At 44.1% G+C, this 11,659-nt stretch overlaps 1 protein-coding gene across 1 annotated transcript in view; it reads right to left on the reverse strand.

Annotated features, from left to right (window-relative positions):
• LOC104524011 (protein Wnt-3a) overlaps positions 1-9,552 on the reverse strand; it is a 40,121-nt gene extending 30,569 nt beyond the window's left edge. Inside the window, exon 1 of the mRNA XM_010166757.2 lies at positions 9,078-9,552. Within this exon, the coding sequence (XP_010165059.1) occupies positions 9,078-9,204 (127 nt within the window). The 5' untranslated portion in view covers positions 9,205-9,552. The remainder of the gene's footprint in view (positions 1-9,077) is intronic.
• Between the last annotated feature and the right edge of the window lie 2,107 nt (positions 9,553-11,659).

Genomic DNA, 11,659 nt, shown 5'->3' on the forward strand with positions numbered 1-11,659 from the left:
GAAGGGAAGAGGGGAAGGAAATAAATCCATAACTCCACACAGCCCATTCCCTGCCAGCCAGTCACATTGTGCATGTTGCCCGAGGCAGAATTTTCCAGTGTCTCCCGCCGCTGGGAGAGACGCCACCGGTTTTGTAGCCACGGGCTGTCTTGTTCCATCTTCCCTCCCTGATCCCCCATCTAATGTTTTAGTCGCCAAAAGAAAAAAAAATAAATCTCCACGTCAGGGTTGACAGATGAAAGTTGGTGCAGTGGGAGGTAGAGGGAGAGCAGAGAGCAAACAGGATCGGCTCCTGGCACTGCTGCCATTTCCTTTTCACCGTCACTGCTCACCTGGGTTTGCAGCCTGTGTCTGGGTGTTGGCTATTTACAGCTGTTTACATGGGCTGTCTCATCTCCAGAGAATTGTACAGATGCATAAGAGCTGGATCTTTATCCTGGGATCACTTTGCAGATGGAGAGATGATGAGGTCAGGACTTCTCACTAAGAAACCCAGAAAACACTTGAGCCCACCAAACCCAGGCCACATACAACCTCTAGTTGCATTAGGGCAAATGCAGGCAGATGTGATCGTAGAATGGTTTGGGTTGGAAAGGACCTTAAAAATCATCCAGTTCCAAACCCCCCTGCCATCATCATGGACACCTTCCACTAGACCAGATTGCTCAAAGCCTCATTCAACCTGGCCTTGAACACTTCCAGGGAGGAGAAGCCACAGCTTCTCTGGGCAACCTGTTCCAGTGTCTGACCACCCTCACAGTAAAGAAAGTTATGCTAACTGTAGTCTTCCAGGTGCTATTACTGTAGCAGGGGGCTGCCCAGTGCTTGCCCTTGCTTGGACACCTCTAAAGTGACCCCTTCTGATGGTGACCTGGCCCTACCAGCAGCTCCAGCAGTAAGAGAAGGAGTTCCTCTACCACCTTATTGCTCTCCTGCTCCCAAAGGCTGAGGGACTAACACGTTGGCAAGTTTCCTCAGCATCTCTGTTTGCTGCCGTTGCAGCTTGCAGCTCTTGCCAAGGCTCAGTGGAAGCTGTTAATCTCCCAGTACTGATGTGGGCTACAAACCAGAGATGTGGCTACAGCTTATCTAGACCTCCCCAAACTGCATTTCCTCCTCAATGCTGCTGCCTATACTGAGCTAGCTAGGTAACAACCAATTCAGAAATGCTGTGACCATGAATATGGACCGCTTTGTACCTGTGGGATGGACCATGGACTCAGGCAGTGCAGTCATATGTTGGCACTTTCAACTGTCTCATCCCCTGCAGTAATCCCCAGCTCCAAGCTCAGTTGTTGATACTGAAACTAAACACAACTGATGCTTCTGTCTTGAACCAGGATCTGCCAGTCTGTTTTCTCAGCAGCGCTGGCAAATCTTTGGCCTACACTATTTATGCATCTTGACGGCTGAGCGGAGCTTGCATAGTCACATTTTCAATCCTGATCCTTCCAGTTTCCTTCCCCATAGTTACAGGGTAGAGTTTGTAGATCTCCGTTGTTGATACCAGGGCAGCTGCCCAAATTGCCATTAGCGGAGAGGTAGACGGGGTGTGGTTGGAAATCAGATCCTCTTGGGAAGAGTTTCATGAGAGAGCAGAGAGTACCTCCTACATGTAACTAACCTCCTGGATGGATCAGTATCTTGTGGCTTTCTGCTCATGCCTTACTTTATTGCAGAAGTGGAGAAGTCTGATCTAGAGCAGGGAAAGGAGGGGGGGAAGCTTTTGGCACAGAGACAACTGAGATGCCAGAATGCCATCAGGAAAATATGATGAGGTCTGCTAAACATATGAATTTTAAATCATGCAAGACATTATGAGATGGGATTATGCTTGAAATAGCAAGGGACTGCCTGTATTCAGTGGTCCAGGAGATCCTTTTCAGTGCCATGTTCTTGCAGTAGTAAAACGACCTCTCCAACAGAGGCTGGATGTCAGGACTGCTTTCTAACAGGAGAAAGATTGGGGGTGGGAACTATTTGCCCCCAAATTAGGTCTCTAAGAAACACACATGGAAGTCTGAGCCTGTAGCCCTAGGCTCCCTCTATAGTCAATGGAGAGAAATAAACATCTTGGTATGATTCATGTTATCCTGAGATAGGTGTCTAAGATAGGTCAGATGAATTGCTCTCTGGAGATGCCGATTGCTCTCCACTGACTACAAAGGGAGCCTGGGGTGACTAGCTCAGACTTTGACATCTAAGGTTGGTAGATGAGATCAGCCCTATCAGAGAGCCTGTGGAGTGATATTGTTACGACAGAGCAAGAAAAACATACGGAGGAGACTTGTGTCTCCCAGGTGTTATAACTGAATTTAAAAGTCTTGTTCCATTCTTGCTAAACTTGGAGAAAAACTAGACACAAGGTGTGCTTTCTCATCCACAGTAGTAACAAGAGTGTCAACCCATGAACACAGCTACGTTCTGGCTTTCTTGAGAGAGATGAGACATGGACCTCATCTCTAAAAGGTGTAGAGTCCATAATAAACCTAGCTGCAAAGGTAACAGTGCCCAGCATTCCATATGAAATAGGATGTGACTTGAATCCCACATCTCTCATTAGCTAGAGATGGCTAGACAAATGCCTGCTTTGCCCTTCATGTAGTCCCTGGGAGCAGGAGTCTTCTCATCAAGAGCCGGTCTCCCTGGATTCCCTCAGTGATTGATGGAGAGATGTAGAAACTTCAGGGTGTGAATAATTTAATCCTAACTGTCTACAATACATCAGATGAATCATGGCCCAGAGGACCCCAGCATCAGATGGAACTCTCTTGACCTGTCTTGCTGTCTGACATAATGGACTCAAACTTTTGCTGACCTACTGCTCTTCTGCAGGTCTTAATTTTAACTTATGAAATGTAATTAACAAAGAAAATCCTCCGTTCTAGAAGAGTTATTCTGAATCTAGCAAAGGAAAATATAGTGTCCAGTTCTCAAAACCAGAGCAGTGTCACATTAGAAATGATGAGACTTGTAAAAGGGGAGGTAGATAGACTGTCTCTCTCTTGGTGGTATGTCAAGACAAGATGTCCTTTGGGAACAGATGTCAGAGTCAAATACAGGTTTTGGTTTCATTCCAGAAGTCTTGAGGTGAAATCCTCCAGTTTGCATCATGCAATAAGTCTGCTTGGATAATCTGATGGTCCTGACAGGCTATAAACATGCAGCGTGCACACCGCTATGGAAAGGAAAGAGGCATTTGAGATCCAGAAATCTCATATCTCTATGAATAACACACTATTATTGCTGCACATTTCTATTGCCAAGTGGCCTTCAAGAGATTTTTTTTGTTTCATTTTCTGAAGGACATTCTGTCATGTCTATAAGACAGTGTCATCTGCAGGAACATCATGGGTGAAGGTAACAGAAATACTTTAGACTTCATGGTCTCCCTAGATAAGATGACAGAGAGATACCACCCCACCATGTCCCATCCCATCCCACCTTGATTTGAGTTGGAAGTGCTGGAAGACAAGACATCTACCCAGTTTAATAATGAAGCAATCAAGTGTTCTCGAATACTCTATGTTTCTCTGTGTTTCATTCCATGGTCATCCTGGTAACTGCAGAGAGGAGTTGTATTAAAAAGGACATCTCTGTTGGACAGGAACGGTGTTAACCCAGGGAGGCATGAACAGTGGGTCACTCCACCACAGAATCACACAGAATCACAGAATGTTGGGGATTGAAAGGGACCTCGAAAGATCATCCAGTCCAACCCCCCTGCCGGAGCAGGAACCTAAATGAGATCACACAGGAAGGCGTCCAGGCGGGTCTTGAATGTCTCCAGAGAAGGAGACTCCACACCCTCCCTGGGCAGCCTGTCCCAGGGCTCTGTCACCCTCACTGGAAAGCAGTTTCTTCTCAAGTTTAAGCAGAACCTCCTGTGTTCCAGCTCACACCCATTGCCCCTTGTCCTACCATTTGGCATCACTGAGAAGAGCCTGGCTCCATCCTCCTGACATTCGCCCTTTACATATTTATAAACATTAATTAGGTCTCCTCTCAGTCTCCTCTTCTCCAAGCTAAAGAGACCCAGCTCCCTCAGCCTTTCCTCATCAGGGAGATGCTCCACTCCCTTCATCATCTTGGTGGCTCTGTGCTGGACTCTCTCAAGCAGTTCCCTGTCCTTCTTGAACTGTGGGGCCCAGAACTGGACACGATATTCCAGATGTGGCCTCACCAGGGCAGAGTAGAGGGGGAGGTCATTTGCCTTCTAGCAGGGATGATGACCAACAATTATTTCCGGAATGAATTTATGCCTCCAAGCTTCCACATCACCCATTAGGCTCTCATTTGTCCAGTGGGGAATTTGATATATGTCCTCAGAGGGCACATCCGACGGGCGCAGACACTTGACAAAACAACGGGACGCGCGCACACCCGCCCCGGCTCGTTCAAACCCCCTCCACACACCGACAAACTCCTCGATGGACAAAAAAAAAAGGACAGTGAGGCTTCCCAAGGTTGCAGGAGTGTTAAACTCTAATAAACAAGCCCCGTCGGCGAAAGCTGAAAGAATCTGAGCCCTCCTCAACAAAGCATTTAATCCAGTTTGGCGTCACCTTTGACATTATTAGGGATCGCAGTGACCCTAATCCAATCAGATTGATTAACTAAAGCGGAGACCCCATAAGCTGACCCCCCTCTGGCCTCTGCTATTTAGTCCTGACCAAACAGTGGGAGAGACGTGCCGTATTTACACCACAATGGGTCGGCGCTGAGAACCTGTTTCATTACAGAGCGACTTAAACTCCCATTACTCCATCAATGTATCATTCTTCAATAGTTCATTAAAAGCTGCTCCTCCACAATAACTATTAACCATTTCTCAGTCCAGCTGGCAGGTTTAAAGCCCCAGCCAGTCTTTAGCAGAAGGAGGTGGGAGTGAGTGAAAGAAATAGATAGACAAGGGCTCTCTTTTTAAATTTAAACGAAGTGGGGGCTTAAATAGTTTGAGGTAATTTACTTTTATTGAATAGGGGGAGGAGAGGGAGGAAACTTTTATTTTGACTTAATTATGTGCTGAGGTTCTTTAAAGAGACAGGGCCTTGATAAGTTTTTATTGTATTACTTCTCTTGAGATGAGTTCGTATTTCTGTCCAGAGGACTTTCAAAGAGAGCTCGCACAGTGTTGAGAGACTAGAAAATGTCCCACAGCTTAAACATGAAGAGCATCTTCAGTCCCTAAGTGTTAACAACAGTGTGAAAGACACAATTCCCAATAAATGCCACTTAAGTTTGAGATGGCAAATGCCTGTTAGGTGGCACAGTTCATTTTCTGTTGCCAGTGGTGGCATGTCCCTCTACTACATCATCCTAAATTTTATCCTGTGTATTTTTAAAGGCAACTCAAAAATCTTCCCTTGTCCTTGGGAAACTGAAAGATATGGCAACTGCCTTCCAAAATACCAAACCTCTCAGGTGAGTGGCTGGGCATGAGCTGTGGCTAAGGTGATCACTGAAGGTTGTGTGGCTATGGTCATGTTCTGTTCCACTGCTTCACACAATACAAGTAAAGAAACAAATGAGAATATTTTTTTCTGTCTAGAAATTATTCTGTTAGAAAAGTTCAAGTGAGGGGTTCTTTCTCCAGTAGTTGAGATTTGAACTTCTGGGGGACTAGAAATGACATGAACTGTAGCCTTTTATATATGACTGATAAACAGATAGGTTTAGATTGAGGGAAAAAGAGATCAAGCTCACTTCTTTTCCTATATGGGCATCCTGTTCTTTGCATTCCCAATAGTCTAGGGTACCCAAGACATCTATTTCCCAGTGTTTTGCCAGAAAAACCCATCAGTGGCACCTATCTGAATGTTTCTCCATGGAGTTGCACAGCTGCTCATATACTCCCAAGACCACAAAAGAGGAGAAAAACCCTTTTCCAACAGTCTCAGGCTCATAGCAATTTCACCTCCTGCTAATACCTGAATCATTCCCCATACAGGTAGCACAGTATAGAGAGGAAGGTGACTTTGTTCCCTTTATATGAGGAACTTCTATTCCACAGCCAAGGACTTGCAAAACAAAGTAATCAAATAATTGGATAAGATATGGGATTTCTGCTCTTCCTACATACTGAGTGAAATAGGAAGAGCTAGAGGGACATAGGGCCAAGCCTGTCAAGTATTGCGTCCAAACAGCAGCGGGTCAGGATCCCCTGAACATCACCATTCCCTTGTAGTCAAGCTCAAGAAAACCTTTGCTGTTTAATATGTGATTCATTAGGCCTGGCTATGGAAATGTTTAAAAAAATATAGTTATAGCTAAAATATATGGGATTTCTTTTCATAAACAGGATGATGGGGAAAAAGACTCCGGATTTAGACAAGATACAGAATATGGCTCTTAACAGGACCAGAGTCCAGTTTGGCACTGCTGAATCACAGCTCAAGCTTAGCCCTGAATTAGCAATGAGATACCAAAGCAGTAAGGGCAGCCCAGACAGGGAGGCAGCTTCAGTGAGATTTGGGCCTAGAAACTATTTCCTGAAGGCATTAAAATGGATCTTTTTCAATGAAAAAAAATGTAGATAGTTGTGTAAGGCAAAAGGGAGTTGCTTTAGTGACTACGTTGGTTTGTGCTGAGGGAACAGGGGGTCCCTATTGACTCAAATGAGAAGCTGCAGATAGATCTTGGGTGAGTTAAAATCCAAGTTGCACAACAGAGTTTTGCTTACTTGCTTTCTTTCTCTCCTTTTCCTCTTCTCTCTTTCTGGGTAGGAGCTCAAATATGTTCCTACCCTGGGGGATCTGCCGCACAAGAATGCAACTGAGTTGTTTTTTTACTCCCCCCTCCTGCTGTAGGTGAAGCAAAACTGAAGGGTGGTTTGATTCTCCCTCAAGGAACAACATTCTTCAGTTATGAAATCGTCTCAACCTTCTTTTCCCCTCTGAGCCCAGCTACCAAAAGCTTGCAGTCTCAAGCAGGGACAGACCCTTCAAAGAATCATAGAATGATAGTGGTTGGAAAAGAACTCTAAGATCAGCGAGTCCAACCATAAACCCAGCACTACCAACTCCACCTCTAAACCATGTCCCAAAGCAAATTGTCTACACGACTTTTAAATATCACCAGGGAAGGTGACTCTACCACCTCCCTGGGCAGCCTGTTCCAATGCTTGACTACCCTTTTGGAGAAGAAGTTTTTCCTCATATCCAATCTAAACCTCTCCTGGTGCAACTTGAGGTCATTTGCTCTCATTCTATTACTTGTTACCTGGGAGAAGAGACCAACTTCCACCTCTCTGCATCCACAATGGGTGCTTTAATTGCGTGCAAAACATTGAGGTATGACACTTTGACATGGGTTTAAGTGCACCAAAGTGCAGATCTTATGGGTGTAATTATTTTGGGATGATCTTTCACTGCTGAGCCCAAATAGTGACACCAGCATTAATACAGTGTCTCAGCTGCCCCCAGCTCTAATGGGGTAACTCCATGAGCTGAAATCACCCATTCTCCTTCTGGGTGCATGTAAAATGCCTGTTCTGGCTGGTGGAGGTTCTGTCATAATACAAACTAAGGCTTTGCTCCCTCTTGGCTGCCATATTTGTCAGAATTAATGCAAGAGGAAATGCCCAAGTCTCACCTGAGTAATGTAACAGGAGAAAACCAAACAAAACCTCTGTCTCCAGATAGCAAACACTGGAAGGACATTCCCCAAGGTGGGTGTAGATCAGCTACATACACCGATTCAGGAGATTCCCTGAAACTAGATGCTCCTTCCTCTCCCCATATGACGTCAAATGGTGCTACTCTGCTATTCCAGATGAAGTAATTTCAACTCTCAGACTGTCAGGAACTTGTAACTGTTACTCTTTGACAAAACCAAAAATGAAAGAAAGAAAGAAAAGAGGATTTCCAAGCCTCTTCTGCTGGTGCTCTCTCCTAAGACAAAACAGCCATATTCCTGCACAGCTCTGCAGAGGGAACCTGGAGTTAACATCCAGGCAGAAATCACATGCAAAGTGAATCTGCCTCTTGGATGAACCCTTTTGTGTTAAAGGGAAAGGCAGAGCTTAACCTGGACCTATTGAGACCAGTAGGAGCAGGCTGGACTTTCAAAGGCATGCTGCATGGGCAAAGAAGGATGAAACAGTTCTCATGGCCTGAAATAAGTTCCTGTCAACTTAGAGGGGGAAAGACCAGATACTCAGACATAGCCAAGTGCTTAAATTCCACTGCCTTTAATAATTTAGGGCAAAATATTTCTAAGAGGTCCTACTTATATCAGTGGGTGCTGTGTCAGAATTAGTTACCTGAATTATCACCTTGTCTTAATTTGTCACATTCAGAACCAATGAAAGCAGAACCATTAATTGATGGTGATTTCCTCAGGCCTTTGACCTTCATTGTATCCCATTAAGGTATCAAAACTTATGGTATCTGATAAGCCCATCCCCTAGGAACCATCCACAACAGCCCATCATTTCCCCTCTGCAATCATCAAGAGAGCTGAAAACATGGCACGAAAAGCCATGGGGTCAGAAAAGGAGCGAGACATCCAGCTTGACCACTGAAAACACAATAATCCTTTGTGTTCCTTCCAAGGTACATAGGATCATAGGATAATTCATGTTGAAAGAGATCTTGGGAAGTCTCTGGTCCAACCTCCAGCTCCAAGCAGGGTCAGAGATGACCCCACTCTCTGTGCAGTGCTGAATGGGGCACTTCCCAGTTTTCTGGGTCACCTGTACAATCCCAGTAGAAGTTTTAGGTAGAAATAGTGGTTACCTGTGACTAGATGTTGGCTCTATAATGGAGATCATGGGTAACCACCCTCCTTACATTGGGGAGCAATAGATTTATCCGCGATCCCTATGACAAGGCTTAATCATCTTATCTCTTCAAAAGACCATCTGGGTCAGGTTTGAATTGCTTGGAGAAGGTCCTGGGCCAACAAAATTTTCCCTGCCTGTGTCACGTCTCTATCAATCTAAAATCCTGCCTCCAGCAGCTCATTTTACATGACAATTTATCACAAGCAAATAAGTTCACAGTAGGTTTCTCGAGATGTCTGCTGCTACTCCACCATGGCTGTTGCTGTTGCCAAACCCGTAGCACTGCACTCACCTTTATCTAGCACGGGCCCAAAGATGGCTAAGCTGTCATTGATGGTTGTGCAGTTCCACCTTCTCCCTCGAAATTGATGTTGGCACTCCTGAATCCCAATCTTCACCCCTTCTGCTACGCTGGGCATGATCTCCACATAGTTCCGACAGAAGCGTAGCTGCTTGGGTACCAGTCCTGGGATGCTCCCACAGAGGATGGGTTGAGTCCCCAGGGAGGAATACTGATGACCAATTGCCAAGGACCTGGGAAAAAAAAAAAAAAGGAAAAAGAGAAGCTGTCAGGCTGGCCTTCACCTTCGTATTTGGTTCACAAGAATGGGGACAGAAAATCAACATCTTCAGTTCCTCTGCGCTCCCCTCTCCAGAAAATATCCTTTCCACTGTCATCTCTCCCCAAAATGACATAATCTGTCTCCTGAAGTTCCCTACAGACCCAACAATGCAAACAACTCTATCTTTAATGCTTTCTTTCCCTTTTCTCCATCCTCTCAAAGCCTTAATCCATCATTATGCTACTTGTCCAAAAGATGTTCAGCTCATACAGATAGTTTACTTTGCAACCAGAAGGTCAAAACCATATTTCTTACTTTTAAAGTCAAGCACTTTTGCAAAAGCAAGTAGGTTTTACAAGAAATTTTGGCAGTTGAAGAAACCCAAGGATTAGACAGTCAAAAGCACTTTCAGAGCTACACAATGTAATAAAACCAACAGTAGAAGACACCATGCTCCAAAACTTTGGAAAGGGAACCCCCAAAATTGACAACCATAGTACAATTCAGCAGTGTGCCTTATATATTTGAAGCTTAGCAGGTCACTTCTGTGAGCTGAAACTGACCCTCAAGGCTCAAGAAGTTTGGACCTTGAGAACTTAACCCAAGTCTGAGCTAAGTGCTGCAGGAGTGCTACAGAAACTCACTACCATAAGCAGTTAAATTTCCTGTGCTATAGAGGAAAAGGGATGGAAATGTAACCCTGCTAGAAGAAACAACCTGGAGAAAAACTCTCCTAGGGGCCCAATATCAACAGTATTCCCCTGTGTGAACAATGATACTCATTAAAAATGTTCATGTGTAGGTGCACACCAAGTTTAGAGCCATGGTTGGCATATTGGTAACGTTCTTGGCAGTATGATCTAGAAAAGATTTCCTCTCTTAAGCAAAATATTTCCACACCTGCTTAATCCAGGTAAATGCTTTGCAAAGCTTTATACTGCAGCTTTCTAATCAGATTGTAGTTTTAAAACTAAATTATTAAATTGCCTTCCAGTGTCCTTCTGGATATTAATTTAGCACATTTTCACTCTACTTTCATACCAGTTTCAATTTGGGAATTTTCCAAAGTAGGGTAGTATTGTCCCAAAACAACACCAGCTTTGCTATACTGTCACTAAGATGTGGAGAGCCTGTTTTGACCAGCAATCTGTAAATTGCTTTGGTTAAATTGAGAAGAGTGAAATTAAAAAAAAAAAAAAACACCACCAACAAAACTTGAGTGTAAATTCTGTGCTCAGCCAAATGGAAGTTCTGTTTAAAGGAGTGTCCATGAACCATTAGGTTGGTTGAAACCTTAGAGACAAACAAGTCAGCTATGCAGAGAGATCAGCAGATATGTAGCTAATTAGATAGATTTTTAAAGTGTTTTTAGTGGTGCTTCTAATAATAACCTTGATTACTAAAACTGAAGGGATTTTTAGACTATAATTTCCTTTTCTTCTAATTAAATCTCTTGATTGACTTTTCTGCTCAGAATTAATGACAAACAGAAACCTGCCTGGGCAGTGTGTATTTCTGTTTACATTCATTTTTGCTCTGTGGTTTTTATTTGGGAACAACCCGGTGTGTTTGAATTATCAAGTGAGGAGTCAGGGAATATGCTTTCACTCTCTTTTGCTCTGACTAAAAAAAAAAATGTACAAGGATTCTATCACTGCTGGAGTCCCTGCAACCAGTTAGCTCTCTTCCTGATGGGTACCTGGTCAAGAGGGGACAGAAGTAAAAAGGAGATGAAAATTACGATGGTCAGGTACCACATCTCAGTGGTTTTGCTAACTGTGCATAGACTAGACTTTACAAATCAATCCTTTCCAGGCTAGTGGGACAGAGGAACATCCATTTCTGGACCCCAAATGACTCTAGGTAGGAGTCTAGAATCAAGATGATCAGCTCAGTCAAGAATGTGCTGTCCAGTAAATGAACTTTAGGTGGACAAAGTGCCTGGGAAAGCAAAGGATTTTCGGCTGATTTCCTAAACTTAGATGCCTCTTTCCACCTCAGCTGCACTTTTGGGAGAAGATTAATTTCACTTAATATTAGAGGACAATTCATCCTATCCCAGGGAGGGAAGATGAGACAAATAACATGAATTGCCCTCCAGAAGTGCCTCTCTCATTCCATTGCATTAAAAGAGAAAAGAAGGCAGCTCACATTGACCAAGAACTGTGTTCATCTCACCTACCTTCTGATGTCTGCAACATGGACATCTCCAGCTGATCTACTCACCCTAGTCTGCTTTTGTAATCAGTTAGTGGAGAGAAACAGGCACTTCTAGGGCAAGATTCATCTACCTCACTTTAGACAGCTGCTT

This window comes from Antrostomus carolinensis, unplaced genomic scaffold (genome assembly GCF_000700745.2).
Source record: "Antrostomus carolinensis isolate BGI_N321 unplaced genomic scaffold, ASM70074v2 scaffold7994, whole genome shotgun sequence".
In the NCBI taxonomy this organism is placed as follows: Eukaryota; Metazoa; Chordata; class Aves; order Caprimulgiformes; family Caprimulgidae; genus Antrostomus; species Antrostomus carolinensis.